Here is a 25,772-nt window from a genome sequence, read left to right as displayed (position 1 = left end):
TTTAAGTTTACAGCAAGCATTCAAATGAATTCTGTCTTCTTTATATTTGTATTCTTTTTCAGAACTAAGTTCCAAATAATCTGCTGAAGCAATAAGAGCATACCGATATAGCAAAAATGATCCAATAAATTATTTTTTATTTACAGTTTCTAATTATGATACAATTAGTAATGTGACAAAAATCAAACTAGATAAAACATCAATTCGTGCACGTCTCTAAAAAAGAGAGTCTAGAGAAATTACAGAAATATATGCCTAACTTATAGACACTATTTTGCTAATACAGCCTTGAAGAAATTTTAATTATTAGCATCACAAATTATCCTCAGTAGGCTAAAGCAGAAAAAAAACCCTGATGACTCAATTTACAGATATATAGTCCCCTGGAAACCTATCTTTAATTTTGAAATAGTCCTTTGAACTGTATATAAATATGTACTCTTTCCTAAGGGCACTGTGCCTGCCACATTAGAGCTCTGCTCTGCAGAGCATCTGTTTGCAAATACAATGCTTGCTCGTCTCTCTATAGCCACAGAATCGTTAAGTGTAGTTTGTGAATGACCACAAAAGATAGAAGCATCCGGAGACAGTGCTTCCGTCCCTTCCCCTCTGTTTTCCTTGAGAACCTGACCAAACACCAACATCTAAGGAAAATAAAATTTAAGTAGCTTCCCTCAGTACCCACGCAAATATACTGCTTATCTCTGACACCGATGGTATCTGATTCTTATTTTATTACTGTGTTCCATGTCACAGTACTCATGAGTGTCCCTTGATAAAAAAGGGAGAACTCAAAATAAGCATTTGCGTGAATCTGTAGCTACCGCACACCTACACCAACAGAAAGCTTTAGACAAACACAAATGCTGAGCCTGTTATGTACTCCTGAATGTTCAGTAACATGCATGCAAAGGTAAGGAAAAAAATAAACAACAGAAGCAAAATTCTCTACAGGCTGCCACTTGAAGATAACAAAACACCACCCTTTGTAATAATGTATTAGGTGTGCTGTAGATTAAGAAATAGTGTTTTCCTCCAGTGTCTCTCAGAGGACAGAAATTATGGTCCTTAATTATGCTCATTCTTCCAGGTGGGTCAATGATCTCCTAAAAGAAACAAGAAGAGGAAAAAAGTAATCAATTGATCTCTGATCTCCTACTCATTCAGGTCACTATCTTATAGTTCACCAAGAATATACTGAAGTGAAGTTTGACACATTGGTTTACTTTTTCACCCAACAACATGCACTATTAATAACCGAGTATGACAACAACAAAAAAAAGTGAAGAATTGTCCCTCACCTCACTGGGTTTAAATGTTAGTGAGGTCTTATCAGACAACTACAAGTGTCAAGCCAATAGCAGTTAAGCCAATGGATGCTCAACGGAAAAATGCTGGGCTGTCTTTTCAACTGAATTTGACTCATCACCTTGATCTCATAATTAAGCAAAATTCACCTGGGCATGCAAACATCTACATGTTCAGATTATTTTGTTCAGACATGTGTTTAACACATGATTTATTTTAATATGTCTAGATCACTCAGGGCTTTGTCTCTCCTTCTACATACACACTAAAGACCTAAGTCCAACCTCACCTTGCTACTTTCCTCACATCTCTTTTAAACACCTAATCTCTACTGAGCCTCTGCATTTCACCCCCAACACGGTTCTAATTTCTGTTAATGAAAGGATATACATAATTAAAGGATCATGTGCTAATAGGAAAAGTAAAAGTTTGTAGCCTGTGTATATAGCTGTTGTGAATAGTGGTAGTAGCACACGAGAGAGAAGAAGTCAATGACAGGGGCATTTAAGTATCGGCAAGTAGACTCCACTTGCCTACAAAGAGCAGACACAGCTATTTAAACTACATTTATGTGAGTATTTACTAGCTTTTGTGCACTAGTAAGAATATTATTAGTCTCTAAGTGGCTGGTATATATTAGCAGAAGGATGAGCATTTGTTAGATGACCTCCATTAGTAGCCACTGAGGCTAAGAATTACAGTGCATATGGACCTGCCAACAGAGGGGGGGTGCTAATTGTAATCTTTACTGTAAATTTCTTATATTGAAATGTTGACACCGTGCTAGTAAAACAACAGCTGGTACAGGGGCTGAAAAAAAAACAGGCATAGTTGGACACATTTACATGGTTTTTCATTATAGCTACCAGCCTTGACCTTTCTAATTTGCATTGTCTTCTAGTTGGAAGATGTACTTTATCACCCTTGTACATGGCAAGGAAGGGCTAGACGCCGACTGCATACACTACTGTATGATGAAGTCAGGACTCTTAATGGTGCAAGGTTTTTATGATCTATAAAGCTTTTGATATATCACTATCTATGTGATAATAAAACCTGGTCCAAACCTTCAACTGAAATAGAAAGCAAGGAAGAACCACAGGAATAATAAAAAAGCTTGTACACAGAATAGAAAACAAGAATTCTGTTTGGTAGATTTTGAGAGTTGAAGTAAATTCAAAAGGCCCCAATCCATATCACCAATCTGGGGCATGGCTGCTAACATCCTAGAATACAAAATAGAAACTCTTCAAATCAACTCACCTATGAGATTTGGAATATTTGTTGTTGGTATTAAATTTCCCCTTAAAGTGCCTTTCATGAACAATATAAAAGTGACAATTTCTACCAAAAAAAAAAAAAAAAAAGGAAGGGGGAATATTTTAGGCTTGTTTAATCAACATTCTGTAGACACTTTCCTCATTCTAAAAGTCATTTCCAAGTATGCTACCAACGTCATCCCAACTCTCCTCAAAGTCCAGAGCCCAGCATCTCCTTGTGTCAGCAACCAAGGCCCATGGTCCACTGTGTTTTCAATGTGCACCATAAGGCGCTGTACTGGAATACAACATTGCACTTCCTCCTCTCAACCACAGGCAGTGATGATGCAATGTTCAAGCTGCAGACAAAATTACCTCTTGTTTCCTCAGAGCTCTCTCGTTTCTCTTGAGCACTAACAAAGTCTTCTCTCTGCACAGTGTCTATCTCTCTTATGTGCTCCTCAACAGCGGTAATCACTTCACTGGGGACAAACCTCAAGGCACTGATGTCACCAAACACCTGAAGAGTGATGATAAGGTGAGCAAACATTTCAGTGGAATCGTCAGAGGTCTTATCTTTTTCTTCCATTATCCCTGGAGGAAGGGAAACTGTAGCTCAGAAAAGCCTGAATGGATACTATTGTCCTAACTAGAAGCTTATGATGTTAAGTTTCATACGCCAGTCGATGTCTAACCTTAACAACAATTTTATAATGACTCTCTAAAGAATACAGCATACTGTGAAACAAGTAATACACATGGAGAATGAATTTTATAGTCTTCTGGAACCAAACTGTATGCATCAAAAACAAGTTTGAGGGCTAGAGAATTAGCTCAATAGTTCTTGCAAACACCATGATGGCATGGCGGCTTACAGCTGTAATTTCAGGGGATCTAATGCCCTCGTCTGGCATCCTTGGAAACTGCATGTACATGCTACACACACACACACACACACACACACACACACACACACACACATATCTTAAACTCCTATCTTTGGCCTTTAATATCTTTTCTAAGGGTGGGTGTTATGGCACATGCCTGTAGTCCAGCATTCAGGACAAGGATGATGGGAGCTGGAGGAGAGCCTGAGCTACATCTCTCAGAGGAGCTAAATTAAGGAACGACAGTTTTAAAAGTCAGCATTTGCTTTGGTGAAATGTACAGAAAACAAAATCTGTCTAAGAAGCAGAAGTTAATATTCCCATTGGAAGGAAGTCCCTTGTCCTTGGAGAAGTTTCTGTAGGCACAAGATTGACTGATCCAGCAGTAGAGCTCGCAGATGTGTAGTTTGCGATTATTCCTGGACTGTCTATGATAATCACCAATGTCCCTGACCTCAGATGGATCGCCTGCTTTGAGTGTATCCTGTGCTTCCAAGCATTAGGCTGTAGGCTTGTGGTCCTGCAAACTTGACCCCTTGAAAAGCCGTCCACATCAGCAAGGCAGGCAGCCCCTTCCACAGATCAAATTGGCTAATTGAATGAATTTCTCTGGATAGCAAAGAGGACATCTGCTTGTCAGACAAGTTCTCCTTTGGTAGCAGGAAATATTTTCTCTCTCTAGAATAACTCTTCCACCCTCTAATGAGCTCATAAATCATGCAGCTAGCCAGTCATAATGCCTCTTTCCAGGGGAGGCAACTGGAAGGGAGGATGGCAGAAATACCAGGAAGAGAAATTTTACTTCTGGGAGAGCGAGCATTAGGAATGAGAAAAGATGGGGTGACTTACCACAAGGAGGGAGTGTTTGCAGGCAGAACAGATCGAAAAGAAGAGGGAGTTGATTGTAGCATCCAAATTCGGCCAACCCGTCAAACCACTACAGCGGTTCCACTTTTATTCGAGTTAATAAATAACTTCATGATTAAGGAGATATGGAATGGATATTTGGCCCTCTCTGTGATTTTCCTACTCCATGAAATCTCTCTTGCTCAACCCACTCAGAGTGCAAATGTCCTGTAGGCACCTGAAATTAAACCCTTTGTCTTCACTTTCTACCTTTTTAAATTAATTAACTTATTTATTTAATTTTTTATTCGGTTGGTTGGTTAATCGGTTTTTGAAACAGAATTTCTCTGTGTAGCCCTGGCTGTCCTGGATGGCTCTGTAGACCAGGCTGACTTTGAACTCAGAGATCCACCTGCCTCTGCCTCCCAAATTCTGGGATTAAAGGCATGCCTGACACCTATCGTTTGTCATATCCTTTGGTATAAATCACAGTTCTCATCTCAGGGAAAGTAAAAGATAATTTCCTTTAGGTTGCTTGTGTATATGTGTGTGGTGTGCCTGTATGTGGGCATGTGTGTGGAGACCAGAGTTGATGGCAGGTGCCTTCTCTGCTTTCCTTTCTTATATATTGAAGCAGGGTCTCTCAGTTGAGCCCAGAGCTTGCTAACTTAGCTCAGTTAGCTAGTCACCTTGCTCCAGGGAGCACCTGTCTTTCTCTTCCAAGTGCTGGGATTTCAGATAGACTGCCATTTATGGGGTGCTGAGGACCCAAACTCCAGTCTTTGTGCTTGAGCAACAACTCTTTCACTCACGGTTCTACCACCTCAGTGAAGACATTTATTATTAAACTAAACATGAGTGAGGATAGCCCAGTAGCACCAAAGTGGGCCAGATACAATGTCCCGATAAGAAAAACAGTTTTGTGAAGCTTCTGTAGCAGCGAAAGAAAAGAGAGTCATAAGTTGAGGCTTTATCCGAACACAGCAATGGGAAGGTGAGATAGGCAGGCTACGACAAACTGGAAACTCTGCGCTTTAGATGTCAGATGCTACTTAGCGACGTTCTTAGCACTGGCCTTGGCAGAAGCTAAGTGTCTCCTAAGTGAATAAATGTCAATGGTTTTCCCTGAAAGTTGAAAGGGTATTAAGTGAGACACAGAGAACGACAAGGAGTGCTGCCTGTTGAGACTACTAAAGCTAGCCCTAGATAACTGGGTTCCAGATCTGCAACATTCCAACCCTCCACAATCATGTCATCCATCAGCCTTGTAGAATTTTTAACAGAGGCATGGGGTGTCAGTTTTTAGGAACGTTGGATCCCAGTCTCTTGCATATTCATTGTCTTTTGTCTATGTTTCTATGTCTTTGCACATGATCTTCCAACACTAAAGTGGCCTGGGAAGTATGGCCGAAGAAGCTTCTCTGCTCTTTAATCTGGACTCGTCTAAAAGAAGCAAACAGGAGTTATATTTCTGGAGCCTTCGCTGCGTGCCTCACGATGTTTCTGAGCAAAGAGTCATCCACCAATTCCGCTAGGAACTTCTGAAGCACACACTGCAGACATCCACATGAACTGCACTCAGTCCTCAGCAGAGCTGTGATCTCCTAAGTGACAGTGTCCCTTCCTCCTACGGCTCCAGTCATTTGCAATCATTATTTGCTGTCGGGGTTAGCGTTAGACCAACAACATCAACCCCTGCCTTATGTCTAGGGAAGAAACTGACAAGGTGGCTCCTTACTAAATCTGGTTTCTTAAAGAATCACAGATGCTGGGGTTAAAACAGTGGTTCTCATCCTGTAGGTCGCGTCCCCTTAAGGGGAGTCAAATGATCCTTTCACAGGGGTGCCCTAAGACCTCTGGGGGGAAAAAACAGATATTTACAGTATGATTCACCACAGTAGCAAAATTACAGTCATGAAGTAGCAATGTAAATAATTTTATGGCTGGGAGTCACCACAACATAAGGAAGTGGATTAAAAGGGTGCAGCATTTGGAAGGTTGAGAACCGCTGGGTTAAAGGGATCTGAAAGCGGTGGTGGTGTTGGTTGCTGGAAGCTAGCTCCTATCAGGACAATTCCTACGGGGGGTCATGGACCAGCAGCTGTAGACCTCCGAGTTACCCACAGTCTTCTAATCGGCTCCGACAATTGCAAACGTTGTGATTGCCCTTGTTACAGCAGCCACCAGATAAAGCATCGAAATATACTTTATAAAGTGCTGGGCGTGTGCGTGTGAGATACATCAAGTTAATGCATACATTTTTAGCTGTAGGGTTTAAGGAAGAGAGTAAAAATGTAACTAGCCTCAACTGTACCTGCTAGAGACAGGTTTTGGTGTCACTGCAGAACTAACTTGGCCTGAAGCCAATTTGTTTTCCATCAGCTGCGATGTGACCACTGAGGGATCTTACACCGCCTTTAAATCTGAATCAGTCTCTACAGTTCCTTATTTCAAACAATTGTCCTGGCAAAAATCAGCTACCAATGCTCCAGTTGCATGTGTTCTTTTATGGATTCTGTACATCCGCAGGAGGAAATGTCCCGAGAAAACATACATTATAAATAACACTTTCAAAAATTAGGAGGAAAAAGAAAAGCTCTATCAAATCAGGTAGCATCTTTCAAAGGCAAAACAAGGTGGGCAGAGGATCATGATACCAAAGTTGTGTTGTATTTCAAGCAAGGCAATCTCATTGAGGTTCAAAAAGTTTCGTTTCTATGGCTGTGTGAGAACAAAACAAAACAACCAACCAAATAAGAGAACAAAATACTGGGTGGCTATTACCCTCACGGCAATTTCATTTCCATATGTGCTCATATTTCTGGTGGGTGGGCACACATATTGGTGGATATACATCACATACGTGAAAATCGATACATTTCCTATTCGTTAATGCACTAAGTCTATTTTCAAGATCTAAGTTGTTTAGATGATCTGGGTCACTGGTGACAATAACAGAATAAAACCCTAAATTCTACCCACCCATAAAAGTAACAGTCACAACAATATTGCGAAATCTGCCAGACTCAACTTTTTCAGAGGCACTCTTGTTTCTCCCCTACCATGTGACTGAGGCTAACGCCTCGGGGGCGCTGACTTGGCATTGTGCAGTCTGGTGTTGGTGTTTATGATTGTGAACTAATAAAATCCAGTTGCAGGTACCTCCTCATGATCACCAGGCAGTGCCTGAGGGGCAGCCAGGCCTCCTGGGGACACACAGAACTGTTGTTCAATGGAGACAGCATGACAGTCACTCTACAAAAGCTCCTTCTGTCATGTGCTCAAAGTAGGGCTGGTCCTCCTTGGTAGAAAAAAGTGTCTGCGTTTCTTAAGGCATTACCAACCTAGCAGACCTTCTGAGAGAGTTAACTAACCTGCTCGCTAGTAGAGGGAGGCATAGCCACAAGTGTAAACTGGAAAAACAAAGCTAACGTTATTTATGATGGACTCAGAATGGATTTCTTCTACCTGCCCAAAATATGTGATACCAGTAACGTTTCAAAAGCCATTATAACTATAGGCAAGAAGGAAGAATTAAACAGAAAAGTTATTCTGCACATGAATTTCAATTTCATTTTCCCGCTGAACACAGGGTATTTCCAAACCCAGCTCACTGCGTTCGGTAAGATGGCAGTGTTTGGAGGCCCCGGGTAAATGAACGACGTTTTCTGCAAGATGGAATACAGGAGCTATGTGCAACACAGTGCTTCAGAGAGTATATTCAAATCACATTAAATCGTCGGTCTCAAAACAGAACTGGAAATAATATAATACTCTCTAAGTTACAGGTGGGGTCAGCATCGCTTTAGAAGAAGAAGGTTTGCATTCTGGCAAAGCAAAGTACTCGAGTGACAGCTCCTCGAATGACCGAGCCACGCACTCTCTGCGGGTAGCAGAGGTGTTCGGCGGTAGCGGAGGCTGTGCCAAGCATCACGGCGGCAGAAATTAGAAGCCAAGGTACACAGTCCTTTCATTTTTTGCAGAATTACAGTCTCCTTGGTTGGAAAATATTCACGGTTCTTAAGATTAAATATCTGAATATTGCTTCTGAAGGAGCAGCTGTCGCTTTAAATCTAAAGCCTAGTTTGTTTACTGGCTGTATTTAAATCCCTTAGAAAATGACACAAAATGGCAATAAAATCATTGTAAGTATTCTACAGGGGAATATAAATGCCCCTTGGTTACACTGTACATATCTTTATACATAATTCTAGTTTATTTTCCTCGTGATTATGTTAAATATGTAAAAAGCCTTTTCTCATAAAGGTAGAACTGCTAGATGTTTCCATACTGTAATTCAGCATTAGTGTCAAGATTGCTTCAGAAAATAAGCCATGTCACTATTTCATTCCTTTTAAGTGTCACTCGGCATACTGTGTGTGATTTTGCACATAAAATAAACTTATACGGTTTTATATCACTGTTTGGGAACCATAAGTAATACGAAATATAATTCAGAGGGTGTGTTCATAAAGCTAACTGAGGAAACAACGCAACTGTAATATTTTTATGTAAGACTTTTTATGTTGTTTATATTGTCATTAAATAATTGTTTTAGACAATTATGAAAGAATCTGCTCTGTCACAGAAGATCAAGAAACTAATGTTTATTAATCTTTAAAGAAGGTGTTACGTCTGTAGCTAGTTCTTAGCTTAATATTGTCACAATTGCAAAATGCATTCAATTCTCAAATAGTATCTCTGCACAAAAATATAAGAAGCTATAATTGAATTTGGGGCTGTCTTTTTGCCTTTGTTCATGAGTGAATCTTTTGATCCTTTAAGAAGTAAGTATCAGGCAACCTTGTCAAGTGGAGTAAGATAAAAAACACACACACACACACCAGAGGAGGCTCATTTGTAAGCAGTAACTTTCTTATTTATGAGTTTTAAATCTATTTATAATATTAAATCACAAAGATTTCTCTAGTAGTATAATAAATTAATATTGAGATTAATACATTTAAAAAGTGTATACTTATTTTTTTCTTTTGTTATCCTGAATACCTTTCTGGAGATCCTGTTCAGAGTAGAAAAATATACAGAATTTAAAAAGAATGTGCTTTAATCAATTTAAAACATTTAATATTTTCAAAATGTGTACTATAGAGTTTTCTTCCAACCTGTACAATGTTCATATTAAACATTCAATCACATGTTTTAATTCACATATTAAGGCTAGTTTTTTGACTGTTCCAAAAAACAGTTTTGAGATACCTTTTAAAACAATTCTTATGATTTAGAATCCAGGTAATTTTCCCTATCCAATAAGCATACATCTACCATTTTGGACAGACATGAATACAATAGTAGAACAATTATTTACTATAGGTTTTATAGTTTCTGATGACTTTGAAATTCAAGAGAAATCTAATACTGCACTTATTATGTGTGCAAGAGTATTTTTAGAAAGTTGCAATTATTTTTCTTATATGCATAATTTAAACACATAGTTTACAAATCACAGGGATCACTGATGACTGACTGCACCCAAATACGAGTCCCAACAAAGCAGTGACCCTGAGTCTAGGATAAGCAACGCCAGTTGTGTGTGAAAAGTCTGTAGGATATTAAAAGTCATTCTGGACTTCACTAGCCCTAGTCCATATGCAGTAAATGAAATCTGAATAACTCTTGTGCTTTTCTAAGGAGAGTGTGCACAGCTGTCGTGAAGACAGCCTGGCCCATAGAAGTGTTTTTATCTTATCACTGTAATAGCTAATGGGCTCTTTTAAAACTTGCACAAAATACGCCTGTATAGTTTTTCCAGTGTCACCAAGACACATTAAGAAATACACATGGACAGGTAAAATCTGAGTGAAATGAGCACTGTCTTGCCTGCTCTTGTGGAAGTCTATTTCACAGCAAGTTGTGCTGATCTATTATTATTGGGAAAAAACAAAACCACTGTTCTGATAGGTATACTCATGTGTCATGTATGTTTCCCAGGTACTATATTGAGAAGAGTTAAGCTCATGTCTGTCTACATGATTAGTAAATAAGGCTTTTCATTCTGACCTGTCAGGACAACAGCGCGTGAGAAACATTTCGTTCTAGGACTCACCTGATAATTGCATCCTACTTTGTCCTTATAGTCTATTGTTTAACACTTTGCTTATTATGGTGTTTGAGTTTTAGATAGAACAAAATGACAACATTTTTACAGCTTACTTAAAGTAGATCATCTGTCTTAGTGAAAGGAAAAGGCAAGATACATTCAAGAACTTATTTTTAAAAATCAATAGAAATTGCAATTACAAAGTTAGAATCTGAAAGCCAGAAATACAAGATATTAGTATAGTTGACATTTGTGGCAACATTTTATGCAAAGCCGCTACCATCTGCTGCCAAGGCTTTCTTTTAGTGTGTATTGTGGGGATTGTCACATAAGCACAATGTGCTCAAAGGACAGGCTGTATCTTCCTGTACAGGTGTTGCACACAAAAGGTCAAAGGCTCTCAATCTGAGAAACGGAAAATGCTTCTTTCTTCTGTTTTTTTTTTTTTTTTTTTTTTTTTGTGTGTGTGTGTGTGTGTGTGTGTGAGTTTATTGTAGTATAGTAATCTTCAGGGCCACCTACAACTGTGCAGAGCAGGAAACACAAGAGCAGCCCTTTTATTCCTCTTCCTCTAGCAATGTCTTTCAACAAAAGGAGAAGCTAATGGGGTAATTTTCTTCCTGAAAAAATGCAAAATACCAACAATTTTCTTCAGCTTCAGGAATGTTGTCTACAGACCCCACATTCCTAAATGTTCATAGTGACTCCTTCTCATTATTACCATTCCCCCCGCCCTTTCTCATACAAGGGTCTCAGGGCCCCCCAACACACATACACACAGAGACAGACACAGACAGAGTGGCGGGGTGGTGTGTTGACAAATTGATGTTTGTAGAATATAGCCATGGGATTAATGTAGATGGAAGAATTCAAAATCGTATGCTTCAGACAGAAAAACTCCCAATGATTTGGATAAGCTTTCATTCTGGGCAGATGGCGGCCTTCCTACACTACTCCAAGGTCCTAGCACACCTTCAGTCCAGGCAGCCCCTCTGCCTTCAGCTCTGGCCTCACGTGCATAGCTCTTTGCACCATGCACCCTGAGTTTCCTGCCCATCAAAACACCCACAGCTAAGTAAAACCTATCTAATCATAAAATTGAGTTTGGGCTTTCCTTTCCTCCTTCCTTCTCCTGCTGTTTTCTATCAGCAGAACGCTAATACTAATTGGTTAATCTGTTATTTAGGCAAGTATTAATATTCTCATTTTTCAGCCAAGGAATCAGGCTTCCTGCTGCGTATCCCCTGGCCCTGGGTAAGGAGTTCTTCAGATGGGAGATTCAAAGTAGGTGAGGCTGGCCTCCTGAGACCCACGCTGCTTGCCGGAAGCCTCCAGGAGGGCTGAGCAGGGCCTCCTTAGATCGCGGAGTTCCTGGCTCCCAGTTCTCCACTCAGACCACCAGGCGACACCGCCTCTAATGACAAAAATCCATTTTCCCATTCCACCCCAACGAATGCTCCAAGGACTTTCTTAATTGCGACTGCTACCCTGGGAACAGGAAGCTTATTTGTAACTTGATGAATCTCCACCAGGCTTGCCTGGGTTTCTAGGTTTTGCGGCACTGAAAAACTTTACAGTAACTTTGTGCCGACTGTACCTACGGAACAAAGAGAGGAAACGTTTCTCAGTAGAATCCCAGACTGGGGGCTGGAGAGATGGCTCAGCCGTTAAAGGCTAAGCTCACAACCAAAAATATAAGAAACCCAGACGGGAAAAGGCACAAAGCAAAGCACATTAGGGAAGCCAAAGACTGTGTCACCCTCGCACAAAAGCCTGGGTGGAAAATGATACAAACAGGCTTTCAATAGCAAGCCCATTTCATACTCCCGAATTCTGACCTCTTTCGTGCAAAAATTGTTCTTTTCAAAGAGCATAACTTTCCATGTAAATAGAGACTTGAAGATGATTGTTTCCACGCCAAAAGGCTAAAGTTTAATTGGAATATTTGGTGGGGGTTATTAATTAATAGAGCTTGTAGTTAGCAGATTTAGGAGAGGCATAGAGTCGGAAGACTACACAAATAATAGCCTTGTCAATACAAAGCGGACCTGTGCGACTAGAGACTCTCCTTAAAATCTACCGTAAACTTTTAAGGGTGAAGTTCAAGTTTTAGGAGTAAAATCACATTTCTACTCTTTTCATTTTGAATTAAATGCCATATCTACTTTGGAAAGGATTTAGTCTCAGACTCTGTGGACTGTTTGCTTTCTTTGTACAGTGTCTGACCAGAACGTGGCCTGAGTCTCCCGGTATCTGTAAGTAGGTCTCCATCCTACCTGGCCTCAGGCTCCCCAAAAGGCTCTAAGGTTAAAGACCTTACAGTATGAAATTCCCATCGCTAGCACACTTTGAAATCCATGAATTCAGTAAGACTTGATAGATTTCCTAGAGTATCAATTCAGTAGCTAGCACAGACACACCAATTCGGGACACGTCTCTGGCTGTTTAGGAACCACCACTTTAAAAGCTTAAGAGCCTTTCTCTAACCCTGAAGTATAAATCTACCTGTTCTCTGATGTTGGAAATGTCCTTATGTTTTGAAAAACATGAATTGTGTTTCTCAATGAAGACTCCAAAAGACCAGGTTCAGATCCCTTTCGACTTCAGGCTTTATAGCTCCCCAAATCAGTATCAGAGCTAGGAGACTAGCTGCAGGCTTGCGTATTCCTAGCAGGGTTTGATGTTCAGCATGGAAAGCATAAAGAAAGGAAGAGAGGGTAAAAGAGGCAAGGATGGAGAGAGAGAGGAGGCAAGGAGGGAAAGGGAGAGAGAGGAGGAAGAAAGAATGGAAGAGGAGGAGGAAGGAAGGAGAAGAAAGAGAAAGGAAAGAAAAGGAAGGCCAGAGAGAGGGAGGGAGGGAAGGGTTCCTACTGAGCAGTATTATACCCCCATGACCCCCCTTTAGGTCAGAAGAGAGATTAAGGGGGTGGGAACCTTGTGAATGGCTGGGCAGGTGCTGCAGGTAAATTTGCCTACTCCTCAATTAGCTCCAGGATCCTGTCGCCTAGGAGACCCAAAGCCATCCAACCAGCAAGTAGGGAAAAGATAAAGAGTGAAATCTAACACTCACTGTAACACTAGGCAAAAAATCCAAGGAGGATGTTTCCTTGTGGAGAGAATATCCTAGGACACAGAAGAAGTAAAACCTGAATGGGTAGATCAAGTACGCACGCAAGAGAGGGCAGGGACTGCTGCATATCCTGTAACCTGAATAAACAGTGTGTGTGTGTGTGTGTGTGTGTGTGTGTGTGTGTGTGTGTATGTGTGTGTGTATGTGTGTGTGTATGTGTGTGTATGTGTGTGTGTGTATGTGTGTGTGTATGTGTGTGTGTATGTGTGTGTGTGTGTGTATGTGTGTATGTGTATGTGTGTGTGTGTATGTGTGTGTGTGTGTGTGTGTGTGTGTGTGTGTGTGTGTGTGTATGTGTGTGTGTGTTAGGGGGGTCTATTTGCTGGAAGATCATTTGTGCAAAAGGCCTACCAGTTACCCAGTTGTTTGTCTATCACTCCCCTTGTAATAGGCAGGCTGTGAAAGTAAAAAGAGGAAAAGTGAAGACGGCTCTGGTGCCTACCACCCCACCACTCAGTCTTCCCAGAAGGTTGCTTAGTTTGTTTTTAGTGTAATATTATTATCAATACCTGTAGGAATGTTTACAGGGTGAGTGCATTTAGTTACACAAGAGCCATAATATTTTGCGATCCTTATTGTACCTTTTGAAAAAGAGCTAAAAGTACTCCGCAGATGTTCTCTCATTAATCTCCGACAAATCCCTGTGAGCCAGGTAGCATAAATATGCATAACCCAGTTTTACAGATCAGGAAATAGGCAGAGTAGTGAGAAGGACTAAGCCAAGGTTATGGAGGGAAGAAATGAGAGAGGGAACAGAGGGACCCTGGTGGTGGGCTGTGCTCAAGGGACCCCGACACCTCCCTCCTGGCTTTCCACCCGGACACAAGGAGAAGTATAACAGGTTAGAGCAGAAAAATCTACCTTTGCGTCCCCACAGTTCACGCCATTTCACTGCACGTAGCAAGCATGTATTTAAAGATGCTTCTGTAAATTTAGAAAGTGAAGTTCTGTTTAAAAAAGGGAAAAAAGAAAGACTTCCATAGTAAACGTCTCAGCAGCTGAAAAGGATCATGCAGGCTAAGTGCTGAGTGCAGCTGGGTCCAGACTTTCAAAAATCACATTGGGGCCAGTGGGCAGCTGCCCACCTGATGCCTTGCTGAGCTGCGCCTGCTCCCTTCTCTCCAGTCACTGTGGTGAGGGAAGGAGGAAGGCTGGCTGCTTGGAGAGCTTTGCTGGGCTTCTCTCAGGAGGGCTTGTGGGGTTCCTCACATTCAAACCATACTGGATCCTATATGCAAGATTGGGCTTGAACAATTTGATTTTTCTCCCAAGATAGAGTGGAAGGTTTTTTATTTTTCCTGTTTGATTGTTGTTTTGTTTTGTTTTCATCAATTTCACAGCAACAACAGTTTTGGCCAGGTTCTAGGGTGATGAGACAGACAGGTTCTTCACCTTTAGCCAGCTGCTTCTGGGCCAAAGTTCCTTAACACGCAGTGTAGGGGAGCTTGTGTAGATGCAGGCTCATCCTCTTTAGCCTCCATTTTCACCCTGATATGCCCCGCCCCCGACTCCCGATGAAGAGATGCCTACCAAAGGCAATGCTGCCTCACAATTCAACTCCCTGTAAATTTGAGTTCTACGGATCTGACCCAACATGAGTTTTTTAATTCAAAATCAATGTTCTGAAAAAATTAGCACATTTTCGTGGGAAACTGTGACTTTGAGATCTTTCCCCAATGATATTTTCAAGACGTTCCTAAAGATTTAGAGATGAGGTGTCTTTCTGGATTTTTATAATATTTTTTGTCGAAGAGAAATGAAATGGCAGCACCTCTTTCCTCTCGTGGGGTTCATTTGAGTGAAGGGCTGTGCATCTGAAGTGCAGACTCCCAGAATTCTTCCATCAGCCTACTGATGTTTGTAAGTATTACCTAACTAAAATAGTTTCAGGTAGAATTATTTTCTGAAGTATTCCATTTGATTTTTCTTGTTCTGTCTCCCTGGTATAGTTATAAGCAGACTTGCATTTTCTTTCTGTCGTGTCCTTGTATAGACAAAAGCTAAAATACATCTCCAGACCTGTTACACTATTACAAGTACTAGTTTCCATCTATGTGCCCAGTGATGTTGGTATGTTTGACATCAAGTTGAAGTCCACACACATTTAAGCATGCATATGTATTATATATATATATATGAAATTCAGAATACTTGCCTCCAAACATTTCCATACATACCTCAATGATGGCACCATCAGGGAGCCTGAGAAAATGGCGATGCAACTCTCGAAACCCACTGGAATAAGCAGTGTATATGGATATATGAGAAATAACCCCTCCTGGACCCACTGCAGATGCAGATAGTTCATCTTGATGGTGGGGGTCACAGCTGGAGATACTGGACTTGGTGTCATGGCTTTTGCAGATGTAATCGTGCACTGCCACCTAGTGAGACCCAGAGAGTCCCCCAAATCCCCCATACCCAGAAAAAAAAAGTAATTAACAATTGTCAAGAACATAGCCAAGTTTAAATGATTTTCCAATAAACCTAAAAGCCTGCTGTCTGCAGAGCTTGCACTCCGCTCCATGCTTCATGCGCATTTTTATGGCATATATCTAAATAGTGAAGACAGACAAATCCCTGGTGTGTGCTCCACAAAGTTAATTCTACACAGATGAAGCTGTAATTGGCTTCCATATTAACCCAAAGCAGGAAGATCAAGCAGGCTGTGACAATAATAGTGTAGAATGAAAAACCAAAATGTTTACAAGTGCTTTTATGAATGGGCGTGCCTGCTTTCTCACCCAGAATGTTTCCTCTCCCACTCACTTGGGCTGCAATGTGTATGCACCAGGCTCCTCACATCACTAAACCAATAGTCCAGCTATATTCCATGGGCATTCCCTGCACTACACAGGGCAGGGCTGTGCACTGACTACCATTGTTTCTTCCTGGTAATCCTGAATTTTGACTTCTTGGACTTTATTTTTTGTAAGGCTTCTCAGGTGACATTTTCATTGTCTTATGTGACGCGCCCTGTGTCTTATATTAGCGTTAAATGAAGTTAATTAAATCAGAATGCAGTTGAAAAGACACACATGCGAGTGCTTAAAATATTGCCAAAGAAACTTTGGCTTCCCTGCCTTAAAACTTGTGTATGGCTAATAAAACCTCTGGCTTTTTTTCTGTGTTCTCTTTTGTTTTCAATTCCTTCAGCTATGCTAATGCTCTCTATAATTCCTCATTTTCATATTCATAGATGTCCATATTTTTAGAACTTAGCCAAGTTTTCTATTGATTCTTTCTTCACTATCTTTTGCTTTTGACTGATACAGAAAATATTTGTCTAGTGATGCATAAATCCCACTTCAAACATAAGCCGACTGTTAGCTCCTCTTAAACAACGCTTTAAGAATGCTGCAAATTTCTGAGAATATGGGAAGACTTAATCATATAAGAGAAAATTCTGCCCAATGGCTAGTTAGTACAAGTCTGAAATTGACAATAAACTCTTAAAATTTTAGCCAGTGTAAAACTCTTTTTTCCTTGGGGGGAAAAGGTATAATTAAAATCTGGATGTGCGGAAGACAAAGTCATAAATTTCTTGAAAGTATTTGAAGGATAGAAAAGACATGGGTCTAATACGATTAAAAACAGGGGTTTTGAGTCAATATAAGGAATGCTTAAGAAATTCACAGTCCTGCAGGAATCCACAAGAACATAGGCTTATGCTAACTTTAAATTAGTTTGTGACAAGTATACACAAGAGACTTTTCTTGCAGATCAAGTCCAAGTTTTCTTTTCTTCTTTAAGCAATAAATGTAACTGACTATTGATAGAGTGAAGAAAATGTGATATAGATTTCATGAAACACTACATAGCTATACCATGAAATGATACAAATCCTGTCTTTTTTTTTTTTTTTAATCAACACAGACCATAGAGGACATTGAGATGAGCCCACACAGAGAAAGCAGACAGTACATGGTCTCCACTCATCCGGGGCATCTAGTAAAGGTGACATTGTAGTTGTAGAGAAAAGAGTCCTGGTTGCTGGATGAGCTAAGAGGTAACTGATCACCAGGTGAGGAGTTATCAGGGATAAGTGCTAGTGAACCCTAAATGCATAAGAGGGTGAAAACAGTTTAAATGTGTATGATGACTATATCAAAGCATGAGAAATGATAACCGTGTGAGATGACTGATAAGCTAAACACCTTAATTTGACAATTACATAGCATCTATATTCCTCAACAGGTGTGGTCCTTGTGCTTCTATCATAGATGCCAACAAAAGTCTTGATGGGATTGTCAGGGGCACGGACACTGCACAGGTACTTTTGGGACAGGCCTGGTCCTGATAAAGATACTGAGAGGCAAAAAGTGCACAGTAGAAGGTCCTGCAATGTTGCTGTAGGAAGATGGGAGGCCAGAAGGTCATTCAGTGTGCTGAAAACTCCAGATTCTCGGTTAAGACAGCTTGAATATAAGCCATAAATGTGCTACTGTAACAACAGTGAAGCCAAGTGTAGTGGGCTCACACCTTGGAGGATGTAATGCTAAGACACTTAGCCAAGAGGAGAGGAGAAAGCCTTATTAACCACAACAGGTAAAAAGATTAATATCCTTCCCCAACAAAGGAAATATGAAAATTGGAAAGCACATGCATGCATACATACATACATACATACATATGTACATAATACATAAACATACACATATTCATATAGAAAACCATGTTCCTGAGCATGCCCGGTTTAGGAACACCATTTAAGAAAGAAAGATGGTAGCTGGGCGTGATGGTTCATGCCTTCAGTCCCAGCACTCAGAGAGGCTGAGGCAGGCAGATCACTGTGAGGTCAAAGCCAAGCAGCCAAGACTACACAAAGAAACCTTGTCTTGAAAAACCAATAAATAAATAAATAAATAAATATGGCAGACACATTTATGGGCATGCTCACCTCAAATGTACTACATGACTACAAATGTAACAAGCTCAAGCAGTAATCAGGAATGTCAGCATGTGTAGCCTGAGCCATAAGTTGTTTCTCACCACAGGGATTGACCATAAAGGTGCCCACCCTAACTGGAGGTTACAAATGTTACAGATCATAAAGTTGAGCTAACTAACTTGTGGTAGAATCACAAGGGGACAGGCAGGACACTGGACCAACTGGAAGGAAGAAAGGCTTGCCAAATCCATCTCACCCAAAGTGGACACGTGACACTGTGCTGGGAGAGTGAGACATAGCTTTCCATTTCTGAGGTAGAGCCAGGAGACAGGATGCTAACTAGACATTCTAACAAGCAGGCAGGACAGGTATGGGGGGAGAGCCGTGGGGGACAATAATCAAATCACTGCGCATCTCTAAAGGAGAAACTTGTTAAACTACATCAGAACTATGGCCACAGCTATGGAAACAAACACCATACTATACAATTCATTCTAAATCTGCTGATAGCCTGGTGTTGATGTCACCCAACCATGTTGCCTGTTGGATACGGATACGTTCACCTGTGGCATGGAGGCTGCATCAGAACTAAGGCCATCTGGCTGTCCATCCTGTGTATCCAGCTCCAGGCCAGGCTCTCCATGGATCTCTCCTCCCAGTAAGAGTTAGACCATTTCTGGCGGTTTCCAGAATCTGGATGTAAACCACTTAATTCCAAGCCCGTGTAGAAAACAAACGTAGGTTTGCCATTTTCCAGAGGACTATGGAACTGCCACGCCGATCGCAAAGAATTGATGAGAGAAAAGTTATTGGGAAGCACTTGACTTTGAAAACGGAACCTCTGTGTTTTGGAAGTGCAGCATTAAATATTAAACAAAGCTAGGCTGCTCCCTTGGATTAAGCGGCTGCTTATTTCAAGATGGAAACTGCAACAGTCGCTCTTGTTTAAGAAGCTGATTTCTTCCAAACTGTAAGTTTACTGTGGGGACACACACACACACATACACACACACACACACACACACACACACACACACACACACACACACACCTTTCACTTCAGTGTGCTTTCCCATCTTCCTGTCTTTTTTCATTACACCTAATCTTAGGAAAGAAAGGGTAGAGTTGACATCTACCCAGAGACAACTTTGGCTGACTGAAGTATTGTCTAAGAAGGAAGTAGGTAGCGATGAACAACTTGAAACATAAGTCAGCATTACTTATGACAGCCCTTAGACATGGGGATGCATACGTACGAATTACACATGCACACCCTCCCCCCCAAGACACATACACACTACATATCTATTTATAGACATATATCAATTATATGCATAATTAACATGTGCAAGGCTGTGTAGTTGATAGTCTTATGTCCATCTCATAGACAAAGCAGGTGAGGAACATTAAGCAGTTTGCTCAAAGGCACAAACATCTGGTGTTACTGAGGTGTTGTCCTCATTCGTGCACCACATACTTCCTTGTGCTCTGGTTTCAGCCCTCAAGCTTGGCTTCCTCTCTTGCTGGTGACTCTGGCTGAGGGTTGTGCTCAGCCTACGCCTTACTCTAAGTTGATCCTTGTTGGATAAAGCTGGCCCTAGGAGGCTCCATCTGACAAGATGCTGAGAAGGGTGACTGTAGTCCAGAAACAACAACGCTGTCTGCCTGGCCCCACCCACGCACTGCAGCCTAATCGGTGATGGTTCATGGGAGTAGAGTATGAGCTATCTTATTTATTGATGAGGATGAACTGAGACCGTAAGTGCACATGGGTGTACTCGAATCACATAAGGGAACCAGGCCCTAAAGCTTATCAGACACATCCATCAGACCAACTGAGGAGTGGATTAACTCCTTCCATCATCCTGACTACAGCAAGTAATGTACAGCTAACAGTACGATGGGATGGACCCATACCATCCTGCCATCTACCACCCAGAGTGTGAGCGCATCAAAGGCAGGTAGGTGATTTCTTGGCTTTAGCTCATCCCTGTCGCCCCTTGTTGATGTAGCCTACTCAACAGCCTGCCTATGGCTTATCCATTTGGACCAGACTTGAACCCATAGTCCCTGTTCTTAGACCCCAGTTCAGTATTTCACCTCATAACTGGACTCTACAGCTTCACTCCCAAACCCTGAGTCCATCCCGGCACTGCCTTGAGTCCTTATCCCATCAATGCAAACTCTCAGCCCGCTTCTGCATCCATTTGAATGCTGCTACAGCCTCTTCAACTTGTATTCTTTCTCTAAACAATGTAGATGCATATAGACATATGCATTTACTATGTGCTCTATGACATGTGAGTTAATATTTGGAATAATGCTTGAGACAAAGAGCCTGCATTCACCTTGGCCAACTTATCAGGCCAGTAAGATTATGTGGCAATCTGCTGCTTCTGCCACTACTTAACCTTGCGAGTTTATCATTATTCAATAACCTCTGGCATTATGAAAAGAGGGAAAAAAGTGTCTCTACTTCTCCCGTGGCATAATTATGACACTCTGGGAGGGAGAAGAGTGTCTCTTGTTCAATCTCCCTTATGTTGTCTTTCAAGTGAGACGATCCCGAGAATGCTGAGGTCCCTACCTGTCCACATCAGGCTTAGCATGAGTTCCCCTGTCACCTATGTTCCTGATGTTCATTGCAAGTCTCCTCTTTTTTTTTTTAAACCAAGTAACAAAACAGTGCCCATCCTCCACACAGCTCTCTGTAATGAAGCAGAAGCTTCTATTCCCTTTGCACTACCTCCTACGGCTGCATTTTAACTTCCTCAAACAGTTCCTATTCGTTATAACATACCAGCCGCCTGAGAACCCAACTGGTAGGAGGCAGGCTGACATTGGACCCAGGTAGTTCTGACTCTAAAGCCCAGAAGCTTGAGACTACACTGTGACTCAACATTTGGTCACACCATGGACACGCTCTTCTGTTTTCTTCTTACCACGCAGCCACAAGATGAGGATCTGTTTGGACACACAATTCTAGAGGTGGAATTTCCTTTCAGCTCAGGGTTCATATGGAAGATTCTGAGTTCTCTATTCTGGGTCTTGCTGGAACCATCAAATAGTAAACGTAATAGTCAAATGACCAGCATTCATCATCACCACTAACATCCCATCGAGATGCTCAAGGTCTTTTGAAGATTAACTAGGAGAGACACTGGACCACAATTCTCCCTGAGTTTGGGCCATAGGGGTTCCCCGGGGTTTCCAGCTGCCAAGTCTTGGGATAGCCAGGATACTAGAAGCAGGAAGAAGAGCAAATTGAGTTATGGAGTCACCTCACCTTCTGAAAGGGAGACTCAAAAGGGAAAAATCCAATACACCTTTCAGAAATAGTTAAAGGAAGGAATGGAGACAGCCTTTCCCCACAGAAAAGAGTATTTTCAGCTACCTGCCGAGGTATTAAGCTTTGTCACAGGGGCTGTGAAAACACCCTACCCTGTGGGTAATTGCTGCATCTTCTAAGTTACAACCAAAGAACAGCCTCCAGCAATGAGGGATGCCTGGCTTTAAGACTTTGTAAAATCTCCCCAGGGTTAAGAAAGTAGGGCAAGGTAGAAACAAAAAAAAATGTTTTATAACAGAGACAGAACCGGAAGAGCAGCTGATCAAAGGCGGATACAGAGGAGGAAAGAGATGAAGAAATCACTTTTCCCACTTAGATCACGCGGTTCTGTGCTAAGCAGTTTGTGTCCATCAACGCAATTTTCCCACAACTCTATTCTCTCAACTTTTAAATCTGTGCCCTTAAATACAGCTGCCGAGAAGCAGACTGTGTGGCAAAGTGGCCTGCATGATATTTGCTCTCCAAACCAAAAGCCCACATGTAATATTTCCCATTAATTTCTATTTCTGGCCACAAAGACAATCCAAAGCGAGAACAGGAAGATCTGATAAAACAAATGCCACACAACCTACACAGTCTTACCTAGAGCTGGTGAGGGAGGAAAGGAGATATAAAGAAGGAAGCCTAAACCTGATTTTTTTCTTTAAACAGTACTGTCTACACCTGCTTTTGCTTTTCATTCTGTAGTGAGTAAAGCCTTTACCACTTACCAAGATAAGTAAATTCCGTGAAAAACTGGCACCCACTCTATTTGTGTAAAAGCAAGGGTCCTAATGCCTCACAAAACCTGGGGTTGGCTGCAGGAGTCTGCCTCCCGTCATCTAAAATCTCTGTCGTCAAACCAATTACACATGCCTAGCTTTGCTAGGGAAGCCCAGAGTGAGTTAACAAATCTATGGAGACAAGTGGATAGGGAGACTACACATATAGGACACATCTGAAAAGCTGAAGCTGGCCTCAATCTGGAAGCAAAAAAAAAAAAAAAACCATAAAGGGAAACCACGAAACACTAGTAACTTCAATGAAATCCATCCTTCAGCAGGACAGCAAGTTAAAGGCTGCACTCCAATGGTAGACAAAACACGCCGGAACAGGTTCAAATACTGCATATTTCACAACAGAGCTTAATTAACACAGGACTATGAGGTTGTTAATTGCATTATAATAGTTCAGCATGAAATTAGGTCTGATGTGAACGTCCTTATAGTGGAGTTGTTTATGCTATTATAATTATGCAGTGGTACATAGATTTACAGCATAGATGTATTTTTTTTTCTAATAGCTTTTGGATTGATTTCTTCTCTTTTTTTTTTTTTTTCCGCTCGTATTTACATCCAGTTTCTAAGTATGGCAAACCAAATAGAAGGAACCAGGGTCAGGAAATTAGGTCACCCTGGATGATACAGTGGGTCTCCCGTGGATTTGATGTTCGAGCTCCAAATGAGTTGTGCTTGATGATAGGGATTTTATTCACCATTTATTTGGGATTAGACCATTTGGTTAAAAACAGGCAAACAAACAAACAAATAAAACAAAACAAAACAAAACAAAAAAAACAAAAAACCAACAACAACAAAAACAAAAACCCAGGTCTCAGTACAAGGTTTACCTTTTACAGAACTCCTTGGTTCGTTTTGTCTTAAACAGCAACGTGTCCCTCTGTTTTCTGCTGCTGCGATAGAATACCAGAGACTGGGTAATGAATGTACAGTGAATGATTAGAAGTTGATTAAACTCACAGTTTTGAACAGCTAGGAAGGTGGGAGCAGGGCGGGGCAGGGTGGTGGTTGGAGTGTGGTGGTACATCAGCCAGAGGCAGAAGGCACAGGAGCAACAGAAGGCAAACGAGGGAAGGGATGTGTTCCTGTAACAGATGTGCTTCTGCAATAAGTAGCTCCTCCCCGCAGCAGTGGCACGGATCCATTAGAGACGGCAAAGCCCTTTTGACCCGTTCACTAAGTATTAGGCAATGGTGACTAGGTTGCCAGCACCTGAACTTTTGGTGGCTGTGGTGGGGGCAGAGGAACAGGCATTCAAACCACAGCACTCTTTAGAATTAAAAGAAGGCAAATCAAGTGTCTGCTATAGACAAAACACCTCAAAAAATTCAAATGTTGTCTTATACAAAACGCCAGCCGGCCCCAGTTAATAGAACACAGAAGATGTTACAGAAGAGCAGGTTTTTCACAAGGGAATGATGGATGTCCTCCTTTGCTTCATGCAAAATTTCCACATTGGAGGTGAGACTCAGAGCTGGCTCATATGAGAACCTAAGCCATGGCCTGATTTAAACATTTAAAACCGGAACGCACAGCACCTTGGAGGAGAATTCACACTTGATGGTTTGGCTTTTTGTCTTGCTATTTTGACTTCTGTTGCAGTCTGTGTTTATCAGTAATTTTGCAAAACTTTTCAGTGTATTCTGTGCATTTCTTTAGAATGCAAGACTAAAGACTTAATGGAAGATTACCCAAAAATGTGCTTCTTTCTTTAGCAGAGCCATCAGCGGTAGAAAAGGAGAAGTTAAGTAAATTTGAACCAACTAGGGAAAAGTAATAAACTATAGAATGACCAGCAAGCCATATTTTATACAAAATTACTGATGTTAAACTGAGATAAGATTAATTATGTCAAGAGAGGGAAGTCACACACCTCTGGGTGCTTCTGTGAACACACTCTATCTTATGATTTGCTAATGCCCATCTCCAATTTTTATAGCCACCAATCTCAAATCTTTTATTTGTTGGTAGAAACGTACTGCCTATCTTTACACATGGCTATCCATGGAAATACTAAGAATTTTACTTCTGGTAACAACAATACTCAAAACTCGGAGAAACAAAAATAAATACAAGACCAAAAGTTGGGGGCGATTTGATAAAAGGATAAAACTCACAGGTCTTGGCAGTATTCCCATGGTTTCTGCCTCTGGATATGCATGCAAATGTTCATAATGGTCGCACTGTGGCCATATTAAAACATTCCACAGATTAATCTTGGCGCCAATGGCAGCTTAGAACAACCCTTCCCTTCTGCCAGTTTTCTGTTCAGGACAGCTACCAAGTGAACAGCGGTTAAAAGGGAGAGAGCACCGCTGGTCCTGGAATACTAGCGTGGGGGAGGAGTGGGGACCACGGATGTGGGATTGAAGACAGACAGAAAAAAAGGTAAGAAAAACTATGCATTTGCTGCAGCCACCCCCCATGATTGTAGATAAATCCTACAGAGGGTGAATACATTGTTTAAATGCAAAGTAGTCTTAAAGGACTTGGCCAACCCTGTTTCCCACACCTACACTCTCCTCTAGAGTTACAGGAAGAAAAACTTCAAAGTCAGAGTGCCAAATACATAGATTGTTTTTGAAAATGAGACAAAAATACTCAGCCCTTCAAATGTAGAGTCTGTTTTTCTTCCCTTGAATGGAAGAAGAAGAAGAAGAAGAAGAAGAAGAAGAAGAAGAAGAAGAAGAAGAAGAAGAAGAAGAAGAAGAAGAAGAAGGAGAAACTTGAAGGTTGCTGTTTAATGTAATCTTTTCTTTTCCCTGTGGCAGAACTAAGGAATAATAGAATTAGTCTGCTTTAGACACCTGATTGTGGAAGTCCTGTGATCTGAAAGAAACAAACTTGACTAACCTATTCATTTATCTTTCTGATATTAAACTTGAAATGTGGTTCGGTGAGCCTGGCTAAAGTCAACTCAAATCCACAGCCAAGTCTGTATGTCATTGGTAGAAAGAGCTTAAGCTATTGATTCATATGAAGAACACTGACCCTTTAAATTTTAAAATAGAGTTCAAACAGATATATGCAAACTTATTATCTGAGGTACTTGGAAAGTACTGAGGTACTGAGGCAGGAAGATCCCCTGAGGTCAGGAGCTGGAAGCCAGCCTGGGCAACATGAGACCTTGATTTAGAAAGGGAAATGGAGAGGCTTAAGGTGGGTGGTACCCTCCCTACTGCCTCGATGGGCATGGCATTGTCATAGGAAATCCTTTCTTTTCTATCTGGAAAACTTTTCATCTCAAAACATGGCTTGTTATCCA

General features: G+C 41.2%; 1 protein-coding gene and 1 long non-coding RNA gene across 4 annotated transcripts in view; one reads left to right on the top strand and one right to left on the bottom strand.

The window, feature by feature from the left end:
* Nucleotides 1-2,053: 2,053 nt before the first annotated feature.
* The window catches only part of LOC311605843 (uncharacterized protein), a gene marked incomplete at both ends in the record, with an annotated part of 342,410 nt that continues 318,691 nt past the window's right edge, over nt 2,054-25,772 (bottom strand). The window contains 4 exons of the mRNA XM_084796705.1: nt 2,054-2,118; nt 2,572-2,652; nt 2,943-3,087; nt 15,666-15,872. Of these exons, the coding sequence (XP_084652831.1) occupies nt 2,054-2,118; nt 2,572-2,652; nt 2,943-3,087; nt 15,666-15,872 (498 nt within the window). The remainder of the gene's footprint in view (nt 2,119-2,571; nt 2,653-2,942; nt 3,088-15,665; nt 15,873-25,772) is intronic.
* LOC311604798 overlaps nt 20,132-25,772 on the top strand; it is a 40,442-nt gene continuing 34,801 nt past the window's right edge. For all 3 annotated transcript variants that reach the window (XR_014781683.1, XR_014781684.1, XR_014781685.1), the window contains exons 1-2: nt 20,132-20,340; nt 24,768-24,895. This is a non-coding gene — a long non-coding RNA (uncharacterized lncRNA). The remainder of the gene's footprint in view (nt 20,341-24,767; nt 24,896-25,772) is intronic.

The sequence above is a fragment of the Acomys minous genome, assembly GCF_964271855.1.
Source record: "Acomys minous genome assembly, chromosome: 9".
In the NCBI taxonomy this organism is placed as follows: domain Eukaryota; kingdom Metazoa; phylum Chordata; class Mammalia; order Rodentia; family Muridae; genus Acomys; species Acomys minous.
This window is presented reverse-complemented; position numbering and strand designations above follow the sequence as displayed.